This window comes from Cryptosporidium bovis (genome assembly GCF_009768925.1).
Source record: "Cryptosporidium bovis isolate 45015 chromosome Unknown contig_23, whole genome shotgun sequence".
Taxonomy (NCBI): Eukaryota; Apicomplexa; class Conoidasida; order Eucoccidiorida; family Cryptosporidiidae; genus Cryptosporidium; species Cryptosporidium bovis.
Genome location: NW_027125020.1, coordinates 219,599 through 239,383, shown reverse-complemented (window position 1 = coordinate 239,383; position 19,785 = coordinate 219,599). Strand labels below are relative to the sequence as shown.

At 27.5% G+C, this 19,785-nt stretch overlaps 6 protein-coding genes across 6 annotated transcripts; 5 read left to right on the top strand and 1 right to left on the bottom strand.

Moving 5' to 3' along the window:
* Positions 1-369: 369 nt before the first annotated feature.
* Positions 370-1,695, top strand: FG379_001518 (uncharacterized protein; the record flags this gene model as incomplete). The annotated part of the gene is made up of 1 exon (XM_067327121.1): positions 370-1,695. One exon carries the CDS (start codon positions 370-372, stop codon positions 1,693-1,695), a length of 1,326 nt encoding a protein of 441 aa, XP_067184039.1.
* Positions 1,696-2,504: 809 nt separating this feature from the next.
* FG379_001642 (uncharacterized protein) lies at positions 2,505-3,185 on the top strand (the record flags this gene model as incomplete). The annotated part of the gene is made up of 1 exon (XM_067327245.1): positions 2,505-3,185. The coding sequence occupies one exon, from the start codon at positions 2,505-2,507 to the stop codon at positions 3,183-3,185; it is 681 nt and encodes a 226-aa protein (XP_067184163.1).
* A 279-nt stretch (positions 3,186-3,464) lies between these two features.
* FG379_001641 (SNAPc like transcription factor) lies at positions 3,465-5,177 on the top strand (the record flags this gene model as incomplete). The annotated part of the gene is made up of 1 exon (XM_067327244.1): positions 3,465-5,177. The coding sequence occupies one exon, from the start codon at positions 3,465-3,467 to the stop codon at positions 5,175-5,177; it is 1,713 nt and encodes a 570-aa protein (XP_067184162.1).
* Positions 5,178-5,698: 521 nt separating this feature from the next.
* Positions 5,699-16,597, top strand: FG379_001640 (uncharacterized protein; the record flags this gene model as incomplete). Its single annotated transcript, XM_067327243.1, has 1 exon — positions 5,699-16,597. One exon carries the CDS (start codon positions 5,699-5,701, stop codon positions 16,595-16,597), a length of 10,899 nt encoding a protein of 3,632 aa, XP_067184161.1.
* Positions 16,598-16,781: 184 nt separating this feature from the next.
* FG379_001639 (uncharacterized protein) lies at positions 16,782-17,534 on the bottom strand (the record flags this gene model as incomplete). The annotated part of the gene is made up of 1 exon (XM_067327242.1): positions 16,782-17,534. A coding segment is annotated over one exon (753 nt), but the record flags the coding sequence as incomplete, so codon positions are not given.
* Positions 17,535-18,284: 750 nt separating this feature from the next.
* On the top strand, positions 18,285-19,541 carry FG379_001638 (U35K-family snoRNP-associated protein; the record flags this gene model as incomplete). Its single annotated transcript, XM_067327241.1, has 1 exon — positions 18,285-19,541. One exon carries the CDS (start codon positions 18,285-18,287, stop codon positions 19,539-19,541), a length of 1,257 nt encoding a protein of 418 aa, XP_067184159.1.
* Between the last annotated feature and the right edge of the window lie 244 nt (positions 19,542-19,785).

Below are 19,785 nucleotides of genomic sequence, written 5' to 3'. Positions count from 1 at the left end.
TGAACTAGGTACTTTGGCGGTACATAATGTTTTCTTTGATTTAAGTTACCGCTTTGTGAATACAGTATTGTCGGGTTTTTTTGTTCAAACATCGAATATTGTGCAAAATTAAACTTTCAATGGCTCGATCGAACTTAAATTTACAAATCTTACATATTTCAATTCACAAATATGCAAATAAATCAGAGTTCTATTTGTTAAGGGAAATATTTCTTTGATTTGCTATAAGAGAATAAAAACCATCTTCATTATTATATTTCATTTATGATTAGTCATTTCCATTACACGATTAGTCATTATTTATGGGTATTTGAAATTTTAGTTTAACAATTAATTATTAACTAATTAGTTAAACCAACTTGAAAATAAATGTTCTTTAATATATCTACCTCAATATTCTTTTTTTTATATTTACTATTTTCAAATAGGTTTATTAATTGTAACGTTAAAATAATATTTGCCGATAATGTTAATAAACCATTAAATTTATCTTTAATTAAAATAAAATCTTCTGATTCAAGTGTCGAATTAGATACTGGGTATTTAGGTGACGAAGAAGACAATTGTGATGAAACTGATCACCATCACCATGGAATTCTTGGTTTGGATGGTTACGATACCGACAGTGATGGTAGTGAACTCTGTTTTAATGGGCATGACACAGATGGTTGTTATGATAGCTCCGACAGTAAATCATCTCAATCTAACATTGATTCAGCTTCTGAATTTGATTCACGTACACTATCTGAATTGTGCTTTTCGTCTGGTTCAGTATCAGGCACACGTTACCTCGGTAGCGATCATTATAGTATTAAGAATGATTACAATTTTGATGATTCATTTTCTTCAACAACATTTTCATCTCAATCTTCACTTTCTAGTGATTCGTCTTCTACTTACTATTCTTGTGTATCCTCACCACAAGAATTGGATGGATATTCATCAGAATCTGAGGAATATGATATTTATTGTTCATCTGTTTCATTTGAAGAAATAATTAAACTTTTAGAAAATGATGACTTAGCTGGTCTCGAAAAAATTCGTACAAGGTCTTTACTTGACTCAATAGATAGATTATTATCAGATTCCCAAGATATTCTTGAGACAATTTCTAGTTTGGAGTCAGACTATCTAAGTTGTATTGAAACATTGAATAAACCCAAATATGAAAAAAAAAGAGCTAGCACTGTTGCATATTATTCGTCAACTTTAGGAAACTACAATGATATATTGGAAAAGTATTATAATTTTGGTTATTTATTACTTAAGTTCATTTTTAATAAAAAAGAACAACACTTTTCACTTTTATTATTAAACTTAGAGAAGATAGCTAATGAATTTGAGATAAGACGAAGGACTCTTGTATATTTAGAATCTGAATTATCTCTGATAAATTTCTATATCACTAAGTTTCGTTGTGAATTTAGTAATTTCATATTATCTAAACTCTGTTCATTTCTTTTTAAAATTCAATCAAAATATGAACAGGAATATTCCGCAGTGAAAAGTAGTTTGGAGTTAATTCTAAATAGCAATGAAATTACTCAAGGTAGAAAACAAGAGTCCCGTAGACATAAAACTAGGACTAGACGAAGAAAATCCAAAAAAAGAGTTATCACCGGCAGAAAAAAAGCTATTGTTGGTGGAAAATATGCGTCAAAAAAAAAAAAGACTAAACTTAAAAGAAGAGTCTAGATGATGAATAATTACTGCAAGTATTATTCATTATTTTTTGCATATTTCTTATGTATAACTTATCTTTTCCTTAAACAGCTATATCAAAATATATTAAATTTAATGGTATGTGTTTCAAAGTGGGATAAATATGGTATGATATTTTGTCAAACATTTATTCTGATTTCGACAACAATTAATATATTTGCATTTATGTGGAATATGTGTGAACAAATGTTTCATTATTTTTAGACAACATATTCCCATAAAAATACCTGTCATCCATTTCATTAATCAATACCGTTTTAATTAGTTTTATACGTAAAATCTTTGTTTTTGTCTGACGATTAATGGCGCCATTATGCCAATAAATGTATATTGCATGCACTTAATGTATATTGTGTATGGGACAGTGTCGTTAAAGGAACAAAATATGAGCATCAATTAATTTATGTCTTTTTAATTTATATTTATTTGTGTTTTCAATATCTTGTAATGCTTTTTTTTTATTTTAGGTTGTATTGATTTAACTTTTTTTGTGAATTACCACATAAATTTGCAGAATTGAGAAATAAGAACGTTTAAAGGTATTTAGGTGAAACAAAGGAAGAAATATTAGTATTTTAGTTAATATTTTTAATTTATTTTGTCTTTATAATATTTATGTTAATTGAAACTGTATCAATAAAATTATAGTGTAATAATGTATAATTTATGTTTTTTTTAATTGTTAGTTTTTGAATTAAAATAAACATAGAAGTATATGTTTCAATAATAGACAAGTGATAAATACATTAAATTCAATGAAATTATATTTAATTATAAATATCATGTTTTTAGTCACAATATTGTTTATTAAAAAAATCAAGTCAATAAAACATGTTGAAAATACAGCAATAGATAATACTGTTGGAACTAGTAGTGAAGATAGTATAGCCAATACTGAAGAGGAGGCAGAAGTTGATAATGACGATGATAGTTTAGACTTTAAGTTGAGAGAAATTGGGGAATATTCATATTTCTTAACAGCAATAGAGTTACAAGAAAAAATAATAAAGTGCTCAACACTAATCGAACGAAACAAAAACAGGATAATCGAAATTAGAGTTAATTCTAAAAAAAAAAGTACAACTCAAGAAATAAAAGTCCTTAACTACGAAAAAGCAATGTGCATAGATAATAATAAAAGAGCAAATATGTATTGTAATATGTTTATTAATTTATTATTATATAAAAGAATTAAAAATTTTTACAATGAGGAAACAGATTCAACTCCAAAGAATGAAGACGATATTGGATTAGAAATGGAGAAAATTGCAAAAGATTTCGTAATTAACGAAGAAAATGCAGCTTTTATAAGATCATTAGTTCAAAAAACAAAATGTGAAAGCTTTCAGGAGAATGTTCCCTGCAAGCTGCTAACAAATAAACTAATGAACTATATGGCAATGACTCCATCCGAGATTGTACAAGAGTTTGAGAATGTTGTTATTGAAGACTCAAATGAATAATTCACTATTATCATAATAATAGTTTTATGAAAAAAGATGTTGGCGCCAACATAGATTTAGTCGTCAAAGTCGAAAAAGAATTATTAGACGGTGCATTTATATTGGGTTAAATTAAAGAAAAAGGAACAAGTTACAATCTTTGTATTTATTTCTTTCTTCTGTAAAAAGTGAAATTGCATGATTTCACAAGATTAATTTTAGGAGAGCTGTATCAAATATTAAAGCAAACTAATGTACGAAGTAACAACAGATAAGCAGCATAATGTAAATTAATAGATTATGAATATGGAGAAGATACTATTCGAGGTTTTGGATGCTATTCAAGAAATAGATAGGAGAAATTCTTTTTTGAGGGAGAAACTTATTGAGTATGATGTAAATAAATGGCAAAAGGATTTAGTTGAAAACTACGAGACTACAATCAGAACAATAGCAAAACAAAAGCACAAATTAAACAATGTTCACAGGTTAAACTCAATGACAAGACTAATTGATACTGATGGCAACTATCCATTAAGTAATGATGATACTATAATGAAAAATAATTTAAGAAGAAATTTACCAAATTATAGAAAAAAATATGAATGGAATAACAATATTTGGCTTCCATCTGAAATAAATAAATTAAAAAATTTGGTTAAAATACATGTGTTAAAATCGATATTGGAGATAAAAGTAAAACTAGGAATAAATGTAAACAATAATATTAATAACAATAACAATATCGATGATGACAATATATCATGTAAGTTTTTAGAACTAAATGCACTATTAAAAGACCTTTGTAGTAGGAATCCTGAATTTAACATAGAAGAGTATTGGGTGGAGTTTTGGAATATGATATCTTTAGACTTGGGAAACAGATGTGAAAGAACTGGAAGAGACTGTCAAATAACGTGGTATCACTATATAGATCCCAATACAAATAGAAATGAATGGACTAAAAGTGAGGATTTACGTCTTTTATCACTTGTATCTGAATATAAAGGTTACAATTGGATAAAAATATCACAAATTCTAAATACAGGTAGAACTCCATATCAATGTATATATAGATATCAAAGGTGTTTAAATAAGAATTTAATTAAGAGTACATGGAGTAGCGATGAAGATAGTAAATTATTATCCATAGTTGAATCGCTTGGTGGAATTAATGTTTTGGAAATGAACAAAAGGAGTACTAGTAGATGGAATTATATTGCTAGTTTACTACCAGGAAGAACAAATCAACAGTGCAGAACTAGGTACGTGAGAAGTTTAAAAAAAAATTTGAAACATGGTTCTTGGTCACTTTATGAGGATGTCAGACTTCAATTTGCTTATTTCGTTTATGGAGGAAATTCATGGGCAAAAATATCAAAACACATCACTGGAAGAAGCGACTCTAAATGCAGAGAGAGATACGTAAACATGTTGAAACCAAATATAAAAAAAGGGAAATGGTCTGAAGAGGAGAACAATTTACTTATTTCTGCAGTAAAAAAATGTGGACCAGGAAACTGGAGCTTAATTAAAAATTACATAATAGGTAGAACCGACTCCGACTGTTCTAAACAGTGGGAAAAGTTAGATGTAAATTCTTCTATTGAGTACGATATAATAAGAGCAACTAGGGAAAGATTACTGCCTAATAGTTACAAATGGATTGGATTAATGAGATCCAATCATAAATATTTGAATTCTAACTCAAATTTTAACAAAAACAATTTTGTTAAACCAATATTAACTGGTTCTGATTTCTTAATAGAATATAATCAAAATGTACTTAATTTAGCTCATACTATACTGAATTTATGTAATGATAATATTGATCACAAGAGTAATGCTGTAAATAGCAATGATATAAATATTGCTATTTACGAACTAGCTAGACAACTGCAAAACTACATCAAAAGTAATCGTTACAATGATCAGATCACATTGAAAATAAAAAGATCACTTATAAATTTTATAAAGAGGAAAAGAGGAATAGATTTGTCTTCAGTACTATAGACTAAGTTGTGTATTTATTACTTTCTCATTATCATTATAAATATTGTATTTAAATTATAACTACCTAGTTTCAATCTGTTAAATTGATTAAAAAAATAAACATTATACATGTACGAAATTTTTTTTCATATATACAAGCCTAAGCAGTATAATAGTTTTCCCCATAGATTATTTTTAAAAATCTATATACCGGTATTATATAAATTACGTGGCAATAATAATTATTATTATTATTAGAATAAGTTAAAATGGTTTTGGTTTTTTTAATAAATAAAAAATACATGTTTTAATTATTTTTTGTTTATTTGAATAAAAATATTTTTGTTATTTAGATTTTGTTATTTATGTTTTGTGAGATAGTATCACATATATTGGAACCGTATTAGATCCCAATTTGCATTTATTTACATTTAATGGATTATAGAGATTAATTCAAATGTAATAATAGGATTTTGTTGCAACAAGTCATATGCATTGATAGTTATTAAATAAGAAAACCAGAATATACAATACTGAATTAAATGGTGAATTCAAAAACGGAAACAAATATAGTATATGAGGATGTTAATATAAAAACAATTAAGAAGAAGCCAGTATGGATATCAAGAAAGATTGTATTAAACATATCAGGAAAACACAAAAATGAGAACAACTATCCAAAAAATAAGTATTCCAGCTCAAAATATAATTATCTGCAATTCATTGCAGTAACATTCTGGAAAAGATGCAAGAGAATACCAATAATGATGGGATTAATATCACTATTTGTATCATTTTTTGTAAATATGGAAACCAAATATAGATGGTTGTTTTTAGGTCCTCTATTTTTTTCCATACTTCCTCCTTTTATAGTTGATTTATATATTTATACAAAAACAAGAATAGCTGATAATAAAATAAACAATAAGCTTTGTTTTGTGTTTGAATCAAATAAGATGGAATTTGTACTAACTAAATGGAAAGACGTAAAAGTCGGTGATTTAATATGCGTTTTAGATGGTGAGAGATTTCCAGCTGACGTTGTAATACTTCACTCAAGTGGTAAAATGGCATATATATCATTAGAAATGGTAGATGGATCTAGATTAAAAAGAGCATGTGAACCGGCATGCAATCAAACCGATTTTGAAAGAGCAATTAAAGATATGATACTGACTCCAGGAAAAATAACATGTGATGTTCCTTCTGATGATATATACCGCTTTGAAGGTTCTTTAAAATGGGAGGGTAAGCCAAGAGCAATTTCATTAACTAAAGATAATTTTGTACAGATGTTTTCAAAATTAACATTTGCAAATTGGGTTCTGGCGATAGTTGTGTACGCTGGGAATGATACAAAAATTGCTTGTAAACATTCTTTTGAAACTAAATCAAGATATAATCCAAGAATAGAGTTTGAAAACGTATTGTCATTTGTTTTAACATTTATTTTTATAATATTTATTATATTTTTATTTATACATATGTTTCTAAATGGTGGATCTATATTCGTGAATTATTCAAATTATTTGACTGGGAAAAATAGTAATTACTACCATATTTACAAGGCAAATTGGCATATAATGGTTGAGTTCATATTAATATTTAATATGTGTGTTCCCATTACAGTAGCAGCTGTTACAGATTTAATCCGTATTTTTGAATTTATTAAACTATCATTTAATAAACCAATTTTGAATGATAATGACTATTATTTAAACTTAACAAAAAATGAGTCAAGGAACAATTCATTTTTATTAGCTTCTAAGTACTTAAGTAAAATAAATAATTCGAACATTATTTTAAATAATAAAAATCAATACGATGCGAATAATGGTGATAAAAATAACTTAGAATGTCATTTTCATAAATATGAATCTTTAGATTCACTTGGCGAGGTTGATTTTTCATTAATATCTCAGGATTCTATAATGGAAGCAGAACCTATGAGGCTTAAATTTATAAGTTTGAACAATGGGCAAGATTATGTTTTCAAAAGTGGTTTGGAAGTAAATGCTTCACCAAAATTTTCAATTATTTCTGGTCTTATATGGAGACGCCATTCTGTTTCATGTCACAGAAACGAGCTATATAGGTTTATAAACGGTTGTATGAGGGTGGTGAGACCAACTAACAAATCTTCAATGTTCACTGGTGAAATAATACATCCAAAAAAACTAGAATTGTTCAATTATCATAGTGTTATAAGTGCAATTTCCAGGCTAAGTATTTTTAAACAAAAAAATTACAATGATAATTTATTGATATCAAATAATAAAAGCGAAAATTCAATGAATGATCATGATAAAATCAAAATGAGAAAATACTACAAAAAACGAATGTTTCAAATTAAAGGGTTTAAAAACGCATATTTGGATGAGCCTTCTGACAATAATCCAAATGAATATCGTGATGTGTGGCCACCTCTACCATCAGTTAGAGTAAAAATGAATCGTAGCAACTCAAATAAGAATGTTAATAAAATAAATTTACACGGATTAAATAGTAATTCATATCATCCTGCATTACCTATACATTTATTTCCAATAAGACTAACAAGATTACTTAACCATATAATACTTTCAAATAAAAGGGTTAGAGTAAGTAAATCTAAATTAAACGAAAATTATAGCGATACTAATTCTCACGATTATGAGGATAAAAAAGATCATAACATATTCGATTTAAAAGGCAGATTAACAAGCAAAGAAGAGAACGAGGAAATGCTATATTTATTGTTTAAAAATATTACTAAATTAACAAGTTCTTTTTATGGATGGAAAACAAATCAAAAGTATGAGTTGTTTGACGAATACTCTGCAATAGTCAAGAATCTACTAATTGAAACTATAAACTATACACTTAAAAGTTCCTTTTATAATGATAACATTAATGAAAATAAAAAATCAGATGTCGATAATAACACTGAATATTCATTTTCAAGTGGATTAAATACTGAAAATGGATTTGGTGATAACTACAATTATCCTAAAGATTCAAATAGCAATAATACTATTTTGACTGATATGTTATATGCAATGACAATTTGTAATTCATCAGTACCACATTTGAGAATAGTGGAAACGAAGTATAAAAGCATGGATGAACGTAAATTATACAAAAACAACCACAATAAATGCGAAAGAAATTGTGAAATTAATGGGGAAAGTAAGAAACTTCATAATAAAAATAATATGATAAGAATTATAAGTAGGGATAGCAATTATAAACTTAATTATAGGAATAATTTTGGATCAGAAAATGAAAATGGTACTATAAATCAACTTTCAAGGTGCTCATTAAAGAATTCATTGGTATCATTTAATGATTTATCTAACAACAGAAGTGGCAGAAAATTATATTCGAAGAGCAAGAATATATTTAAAAATAAAGTTAATAATATAAAACAATCACCAATAAAAAAGATAAATAGATTTTGTGGTAAATTAAAAATAGTTAAAAATCCTAAATCAACTCCAACAATGCACTCTCAAGTGAACTTCGAGTTATCTAAAGATAAATCAAATACAGACAATAATTTGATATTGTATAGATATAATAAAGAATATGAAAAGTTACATAATCAAAGAAGAAAAGGCAACTTAACAATGTTGTCAAGGGAGATTATGTTGACTAAATACTTTATCAAATATGGAAGTAGTATGAGAAATGATGAGTTGGAACATAATAACGAGAATATAAATGATAGTTCAGGTAAAATTCAAATGAATAACAATAAAACTAATCCAAAAACAGAGAGAAAGAGCATTTTTTCAAGTAATTATAAAAAAAATGAATTCAAAAATATATCAAAAAGATTAAAATATTCATTTAAATCTGATAAAATAGAAAAAATAGATAGGCATTATGAGAATCATCCAAAGTCATATGTTCAATATTCTGGAATAGATGAGAATGATTTAACAATAGTAAATACAGCAGCATCATTTGGAATGAGATTGGTATTAGTTAATTCTCAACATATAATAGTTGAAAGCTTGGGAAGAACGATATTTGCATCACTAATATATAAATATGAGGATACAAGTAATGATGAGATTTCAATGATAGTTAAATTTCCTCAAATTAGAGAACCAGTGCTATATACTAGAGGAATAGCTAGGAATATATTGCCTTTTATAAATCCACAATCAATAAAATCAAATATAGAGAATGGTAATAATATAAACTGTCATCGCACAAGTAGCAGTTTGCATTCAGGCCATAACAGTAGCGTTAAAAGTTACGATGATTTATTATATATAACAAGAAAGTTAGATTATCAAGGCTACAAGGTATACATATACGCAAAAAAAGTACTATCAAAAACTGAACAGGATAGAATAGCACTAAGAAGAAACTTGGTTGAAAAGAGTGATCATTTTAAATTTCTATTGAATACGTCAACAGAGGACTGTTATTTGAATATAAGAAATAATTTAAGTTATTTGGGTTATATTGGAATAGAATATAGAATACAAGATAAGGTTCCTAAAACTATTAAACTACTAACTGAATATTCAATAAAACCTTGGTTTTTATTTAAAATATCTTCAACGAATTCAATAAGACTATTACATAAGATATTTCCAAACTACGACAAAATACCTTTAATTAGAATGGATAGATTGCCATTATCGAACAAAAGAAAAGCGACAACATTCTTAGTAAAGGTTTATAATGAACTTAAAATAATAGTTAAAAACAATTATTTGATATTAGAAGACGTTGATTTTGATAAAGAATCGAGTTTTGAAAATGATGAAAATCATAATCACTCCGATAACCCAACTAAAAAAAGTACATTAACTTTGAATAAGAAATATTCCGATGTTGAATTTTTAAATAATCTAATTACAATATCTACATTAAATGGCGAAGTTCAATTATCACAATTATATAATAATGTTGCAAGTGACTCGTGCGAAATGGCTGGTAATGTAATTATAAACGAGTGGTTAACTTGGTGTGGTAATTTACCAGGTCATGGAATTGTAAATTCACTACCAGGGATTGTATTTTCAGCATTACAACTAAGTAGAATATTTCAATCAAGAGACCTAACAAATTATTTTTTTTCAATTGCTACAATATGTCCATATGTCGTAATAAGTGATTCAATGTCAAATGATATAGGAACAATTACAGATTATTTAAGGAATAATGTGGTACCTAAACCTGTTATATTGGGAATTTCAGGAAATACTGGAAATATATCCACCTTATCTAGTTGTGACATTTCAATTTCTGTTTCAAACATTGATTTAACAAATAGTAAAAATTATTCCTACTGCAAAAATACATTTAGTCACGATAAAAATATCAATAGCTATAGTAACAACGGTAACAATCATATTAATAACACTTTTAATGAAAGTGGTAGAAAAAGGGATTCAATTTCTATAAATAACAGAAATATAAACATAAATAGAGATTCTTCTATAATTAAAGGCTTGAATAATAAAAATGAACTTTACTATGTCCTTCCAAACAAAAGGAAACACAGTATCAAATCATTAGTAGATAAAAACAGTAACCACAATAGTCATAATAGTGACGATGTAAAATATAATAAAAATAATAAATGTGGAGTGAAAAAAGGTTTACATAAAATTAGTTTCACTGGCGAAAGAATAAAACAACATATAAGTAATACTATACTGACACCTACAACAGATATAACAATAAGTAAATTCCACCAAATAATACCAATATTAACAAGAATAGGAAGAATAACATCCTACAGAACTGGTATGGCGTTGTATAATAACCTATTTAAAATATTTTATTTAACATTACCTCATTTAATATTCCAATTTTACTGTCAATGGTCGGGTACATTAGTGTATTCAATAGATTTACTAACATTTTTCGCAGTATTTGTAACGGTTATACCACCAATATCTTACGGGTTTACTGGAATAGACTTGCCACCTAAATTTATAGACTTGCCTTTTTTGTATATTCTTTCAAAAAATGGATACTTCACAAACTGGTTAACATACGTATATTATCTAACTGAATCAATATTTTTATCAATAATGTCGTTTTATTTTGGCATTTTAATAGTAAAAAATGCATCTCCCTTTAGCAATGGTATATCTTCAGATTTATTGGATCTGTCTGGTTCGCAAACATTATATTGTATGATTGGATCTCTTTTCTCTTTTGTGATAAAATCAAAATCTTTTTCATACTTGTATTTTATTACAATACTTTTAATAATACTATTAACAATAATTGCATTATTTATTTTAAATTTAAAAGAATGTTCATATAGTTACCTATGTTATATATATGGTTTTTCTGAAAATAAATCATATACATTTTTATTAACGGTACCCTTGTTTATATCATATTTAGTAATATTTAATATTATATGGAAAATAATACTATATCATTTTTATCCAAATCCAGCAACTAGTGTTAGAGATTGGTGGTTAATACACATAAAACAATACAATGATTATTGTAAAAAAAAAGTAAGAAACAGAATGTATTTATCACTTAGAAATTTTGAGTATAAAGAATTATTTAAAGAAATGGCTGTATACATTAAAACATTCATTCGTTCGGAATGGATTATTATCAAAAATCATATTAACATTGATATTGATGACAATAGTAGTAGGTATTTGAATTATTTAATTATTCAAAATATCAAAATTCCAACATTAATTGATTCACTATCAACAAGATATCAAAATTACTTATTTAATCAAATAAAAAAAAGAAAAGAAAGCTTTAAGAAACAAAATATACAATCAAGTGGTGCTAATTATAATTCAAATATGGTTTTTCAACCACAAATTAACATTACTCAGCCACAAATAATCAATTTTTCAACACTGCATAATAAAATTGAGCAAGATACATACTGTTCTGATTTAAATGGCAATCATGATAAAAATTTTATAAAGGATTGTATTATTGGAGTAAGAAAGAATCTGATTACACCAATTGATGAAAAAATCGTGGTAGAAGATGGTGTTTCAAACAATGAAATGAATAGTCTAAATGCAGGTTTATGTGAAGTAAATGCAAGTAGTATTATAGAGAACAATAATAACGGTGGGTGTAATTTAATAATTTCGTCATCGAATACCGGAAATTACATACCTTACTCTGATTCACTACATTTAAAGAAAAGTAAATTCACAAAACCACTTAAAATAAATTATTTTGGTGATAATAGAATATTTGTAGATAAATGTGAAGGTGATATTGAAAATTTGAGATTGTGCGTTTACATACATGCAATTACAATATGGAATCCGAAACAGATTTACATATCAGGTTTAGTTCCAATGAAAAAATTACGCATAAAAGGAATAAAATCACTACAATTTGTTCAATCACTAACTAAATACTCAAGGGAAGAAAAGTCCAACTATATATACTTAATGAAAGAGTACACTAATATACTAAATGATAATAACAGAATAGGAAATATAACGTTTCAACATAGCAATAATTACAATACGAATAATAATAGTATAAATACCTGTAATAATACATTTTTAAATCAACCATCAATAATACATAATCATAGCAATAATGTAGCAAATGTAGTAAATACATTAACGTCAATAACGTCTTTAAATAAGAATATAAAGTCAAGTACAATAAGTAAAAAAAGACAAGATTCAACGCTAGATTTGAATATAAATATAATAAATAATTCTTCAAATTATGGTAGGATAAACAAGTTCTCGGATGATGTTAAACTATTGTTAAATCCATATAAACTAACATTTAAAGTAAAACAATTAGAATTGGAATATCAAAGAGAAAGGCAGATTGAAACATATCAGCAAAGATATGCAATTAGAGTTGTTTTATTTGTATTAGCACTTATTCTTTTAAAGTTTGGACCATTTGAAATAAACTTATCAGATACCAATTATATTTGGGTTAGAATAATGCGTGTATTGTTTTGCATATTTTTATTTATAAATTTCTGTTTAACATATGTAAGTGGTAAATATAGTTTAAATGTTCGTTCACAATTTCCGTTGCTAACATTAATATCAGTTACATCAATAATATCAATAACACATGGCTTCACATTAGTAGTTATATTTCCAATATTATCATTTATTATATTTAGACTTGGTTTTATTAAAGGTTTATACTTAACAATAATAGGTTTTATATGCGTAATAATTGGTCAATTTATATGGGAAATAAAAAGCACATATTTAATAAGATTTTTGCCAATATTAATAGGTATAAATGCCTTTTGTGGTTTTTTAGGTTATCGTTCAGAGCTGCTTTACAGGGCTCAGTTTTTACTTAAAACATATACCAATGATTTAAGAGAGAGACAAAGACAAATATTGGATACAATGCTTCCATCGTTTATAGTTGAAAGATTAATTAAATATCAACACACCAACAACAGTATATATAATAATAAACATTATGAAAGAAATTCGAGTTTATTAACAGATTCTTTAATGAATAAAAAAGAGCAATTATTAGATAATGGCTGCAGTATCAATAACAATTACAAAATAATGTCTGTTAATAATATAACAAAATCAGTAAATTACTATAAAAATGGTGTTGAAGATAGAGGCATTGTATCAGTATTATTTTGTGATATATACGATTTTCAAAGCATTGTTGAAGTATTGCAACCAACAAAGCTTGTATCTCTATTGGACAAATTCTTTCTTATATTAGATTGTCTAATAGACAAATACAACTGTACAAAGATAGAAACAGTTTTTGAAACTTATCTAATCGCTTCTTGTTTAGATCCGTACAACAGTGAAGATGAAGATGGGTATCTTGACAAAAACAAAATAAAGGGCAAGCAAAATGAAAGACATCCAAATAATAGCTCCGATAATGAAGATAAAATAAATAAAAAATCACTTACAGACTTGATTAACCTGTTGCGATTTGGATTGAGGATGCATAAAATATCATCAACAATATTTTTCGAGATACCGACAAATAATAATGAAAATGATAATAACACTAATGTTAATATAAATAATAAAGGCAGTTTCAATGGAGATATAATTTTAAAAGAGAGCGAGTTACGTTTAAAACAGCTTAAATTAAAAATAGGGATACATTCTGGGAAAGTCATATCAGGTGTGGTTGGGAAAAACAAGCCACAATATGCATTATTTGGCGACACAGTAAATACTGCAAGTAGAATGAAATCATTATGTGATCCGACTAAAATACAAGTTTCATCCTCTACATATAACATAATAAAAGATGTAACAGTATTCAAATGGCGAGAAAGGCGTTCATTTGTAAAGGGTAAGGGTATAATGGATACATATATATTAGAAAGTGTTATAGGGTCTGCATATCCTAATTTCACATTAATAAGTAAAGAAAAAATAAGAGGAAAAGGCGTTAATTCTGTTCAAGTTGGTGACTATGTTATTAAATTGTATCCTGATTTTGACGTTTTAAACGAATATAACAGTAATTACACGACTTTTAAGTTATCTTTACTACCATCAATTTTAAAGAATGACCTTGAAAGCAATAGTAATACTGAAAAATCCAAGAAATCAAGTGTTAAAAAAAGTGATAAGGAAAATGATCAAGTGATAACTAAAATAAAAATAGCCAATTTAATGGATATGACGTTATGTTTTAGAAACAATAACATAGAGCAAAAGTATTTATTATATTATTATTCGAATTATACAACCTTGAAAACAATTGAAGAAAGTTTAGTTATAGTTGTCGTTACATTGGTATTGCAAACGCTTATATATTCTGTATTGCCATGTGAATCATCAAAAAATGATGACGGATCTAATTTTCGTATACTTTGGACCGTTAGAATAGTATACATTTCATCAATATTGCTTTCATGGTTGGTATTATTTAGCAACTATACGAGTCATCAATTTAGGAATACAAATTACTCTGCGAGCGATAACAAGGATTTTTATGACGAACCTTCTGCAATAATGAGCAATAGTAGTATAATTGTTGAAAACAAGAATAACAGAAGCAATGATAGTCAGAAACAAATGAATTATGAGAATCAGAGACACATAGGTGGTCCAATATTATTTTTAAATGCAGTATTGGCAGGAGGAGCTTCTATATTAATGCTCACTATACTTTGGCAGTTTACAATGGTTAAAAATTCAATATCCCTTTGGTGTGATGAAGAGATAATTGAATTACTATTACTTGTGACAGTGCATCATAATGCAGGATTATTATTTAGATATATAATACTATTTGATTTATTAATATTGTTTATACTGGCCACAATTGTATTAACGAGAATAAATATCAATATTGAAGGCATGACAGTGTATGTAATATCATTGCTTATAAATATAATAGCAGCTTATTTGAGAGAAAGAACTGGAAGAACTATATATTATAGTTCCTTAATAGCCGGTAATTATGAAAAAAAGGCTCAAGAATTATTAATAACTATGCTTCCAAAAAAAGTATTAATTGACTTTCAAGAAGACAAGTTAAAGTCAGCATATATACATAAAAATGTTACGTTTATATTTTCTGATATATGTGGTTTTACTCAATGGGCAATGTCTGTAGAAGCTGAAAATGTTGTTTGTATGTTAAGTACTCTTTATGCTCAATTTGATGAATCTTTATCTAAATTTGGATTGTTTAAGTTATTTACAATAGGAGATGCTTACATTGCAATGAGCGAACCAGAGGTTGATATAAATGAAGAAATAATGGAAAAAATTAAAAACTCTTCAGTTTATTTGAACAGCAATACATCAACAACTGGTTTAGAAGGTATAAATGGTAACAATTTAGCTACAAACTGTTTTAATGAACTTAATGTTAGTAACAACGGAGAAAAAAATTGCAGCAGAGACTATTTTGAAAAATGTACGGATTCTCATTCATCTCAAGACAATTCAGTTAGTCTTTCGAATGTTAATTCAAGTTGTAGTATAACAAATCAAAGAAATATTGAATTAATTAAAAAATTCAAAATGTGTAATATGCAAGGTTATTCTCCAGAGGAAGGTGCTAGAAGAAGCGTTGCAATGGCCCATGATATGTTAGATAAGATATCCATCATTAGGGAAAGATTAAGCATTCCGAATCTAAATATGAGAATTGGTTTGCACTATGGTGAATGCATAGGTGGAATTGTGGGAAGCTCTAGAATTAGATATGAGGTATGGGGCCACGATATTATCATAGGAAATAAAATGGAATCATGTGGTTCTCCTGGAAATATTACTATTTCAGGACAACTTTATGATGTCTTAAATACAAATTTTGGTCATTTATTTAAATTTAACTACATTGGAAGCGTTTTGATTAAAAAACAAAATATAGATATGTATAGAACAAAAATGAGAAAAAATATCCAACTTAAAGTGAACACTTTTTCGAATTCTAAAAATGTTTCAAATATCATTAAAAGAAGCATTCTTCAACACAACTTAAAAAATTAACAAGTTACTTTCGAATATATAATTGTACATATCCCAATGTACTTATGTAATTAGGATTTTTACTATTAATTACGTCATTTATCTCTCCAAAAACCTTCACTCCTCCACATTTATTAATAGTGTAAATTTTTTCACTATTAAAATATATATCAGATTTACAAAGCATAATTCTATTTCTATCTACCTCTTTTTCTATATACACCTCAAACATCTTGCTATCCTCATTTTTGTTTGCTTCGCGTAATAATGTATCTTTAACTAACTGTATTCTTTCGTTAATATTTTTATATATATTTATACTATACTGTCTTAAATTTGTTTTATCCTTTCCATAGTTCTTTTTAAGTGAGTAATTTGTACTTATTGTTCTGTCCATTTTTTCATTTTCAATATTTGTTAAGAGCTCATCCAATCTGTCTCTTACTACTAAATCAATGATTACTTTGTCTTTGACGCCACTTGCTTCCTTACTCACTAACTTAAACCTAAACTCTAATGCGTTTGAGTCGCGATTGTAAATGTATTTTCTCGCAAATCCAGGAAGTAAGTTAATTCTCACACTCTTTAACCTTAAAATTAACATATTTATTATATTTGACAAATTAGTCTCGCACTGGGTTTGCTTATCGTGTTTACCCTCAAATCTTATGACATCTATCGATATTTCTGCATCTTTCTCGCTTTGACTGCATATTTCTTCGAATTTATCCTCTTTTTCAAATATAAATATTGGCCAATCTATTTTTATCCTTTCAGAATAAATTATAAATGGTACATCATCCTCATTATCACTTTCTGACGTATCTTTGCTATTTTTCTCATTTATACCACCGGAAAATTTACCTTTTTCTATCAAATTTGAACGAGAATTCTTTCTTGAATGGAGCAGAGGCTCTAATCCTCTTGGCGTTTCTTCTTTATTTTTGTAAACATTCATCACTGTCTAAATGGCTCTTCTATTCTTGCTTAAACTTTCTAACCAAACTAAAAACCACAAAGACATTCAAATACAACACCATTAATTAAAAAAATATACAATTTACTATTTAAAAAGGCCTTATTTTATTTTGTCGCTCTTTAAATTGTACTTTTCTTTTATCCTGTTTTCATTTCTCATTATTTTGCACAAATAAATTCAAAAGTGTGGGACAGTTCCAGGTAGGTCTGACAAAAATTTGCACAGTAAAATTAAAAACTGTGAAATTTATTCTAGACAAAAAATAAACAAGAGGTCTGTCACAATCACTAATATCCATCTTAAATAAGTGCATTCGTATCTGTTTTAAACCCAAAAGCCCACATTCACTATTTCTATCTTCATATTTTTATTTTTCGCTTTAATTCTCCACTAAGATTATTTTGTGATTAATTTTACCGCGCGAGAAGGAAAGGTTAGTATCAAAATGCAACGGTATTAGGTATCGGGCAATACGTTGCAAACGTATGTGGCGCTCTTTCAAAGAGAAAATGTCAAGTTTACGAGAAAAGTTTAAAGAAAGGTAACAAAAAGTAATCATTAATTTTTTTCATCAAGAATAGAGTGAAAATAGGTAGGATATTGTTTTACATTTAATTTACCTTGGGTTGCTCGGTAGGTGTAATATATAACTGATATTTTAATAAATAGATTGGTGAAAGGAAGAGTACGTAATTATATGTATATAAATAAATTTACAAAATTAAGATAATGAAAAGAAAATATGACGCGAGAAATATAAACGACGAAATTTGCTCTTCCGATGAGGAGGATGAACATTTTGGAGGCAATGGTAGTGAAGATTTAAGCACAGGTTCGGAGTTGGAAAACGACGACTTTTTCCAAAATATAGATGAGAGGAAAATATTTTTGGCGAGAAAATATTTAAAAAAAATAGATTTGTTGGACGATGAGCAAAAAAAAGAGAAGCTAACAGCACTGGAAGGTAAAGTACTGGAAAAGAAAATAGCAGGTAATATAAATATATTAAAAAGCAAATCTACTTTTTATAAAGGTCACAAACTAAGTCCTACATGTTTAACGGTAGACAGCAACGACAGCAATATTGTTTATACGGGAGGCAAAGATTGTGCAATTATAAAATGGGATATAGAAACGGGAAAAAAGACGATATTTCCCGGTTCAAGAAAAGATTTTAATTGTGGAGGACATTTTGAGCAAGTTAAAAGTATATGTTTTCATAATGAAACCAATCTAGTATGTAGTGCCGGTGAGGACAGGGTTATTAGGATTTGGGATCAAAGGGTTAAAGATTGCGTAGATAAATTACATGGACATAGTGACACCATTACAGGCCTTGTTTGTGAACCTAATTCGGATATGGAACAGATAATATCCGTGTCATATGATAAAACCGTCAAAATATGGAGTTTAACTACCAGAACACATATGAATACCTACTATGGTCACACAAACAAAATTACATGTTGTGACATCGCGGTTAAAGATCGTCCATTCACAGGCAGTGAAGATAATACTTGCAGACTTTGGAAATTGTCTTCTGACTCTCATCTTATATTCTATTCAAATAACTCTGGTGGTAACAAATCAGCAATCGAATCTCCCATAGATTCTGTTTCTTGTCTAAATAACATGAATTATATAACTGGCCAACAGAATGGTAATTTAAATATATGGTCTCAACTTAAAAAAAAACCACTGCTAACTGTTAATAATTTGCATAATAGTGGAATAACCTGTATAAAAAGCGTTCCTTTTTCTGATTTATTTTTTACTGGAGGCTCCGACGAATACATTAAAGCGTGGAAATTTTTCAATAATCAACTCACTTTAGTAGATGAGATTTCTATTAAGGGATTTGTAAATGACATGTTCATTTCCGACAAGTTCATTGTTACTGCTATTGGTCAAGAGCATAGACTTGGAAGATGGGATACTATTAGAGGATCAAAAAATGGAATATTTATTATACCTCTAGAATATTAACACTTGTTATCATTTATTTCATTCAACTCAACCTCTAGACGATTTCTTTCTTCGTTGAGCATTTTATTATCATTTTCTAACCTATCTAGTTCCTTTTTCAAATCTATGAAAAACAAAGAAAAATAACGCATAATAATAATCTGTATTAATTTAAATATTTTAAAATGACTACAAACATACCAGATAGCTCGTTCTGAAGTTTAAGTATACTTTCAATTATTTCCTCCTTGGTCCTGTTGTCTTC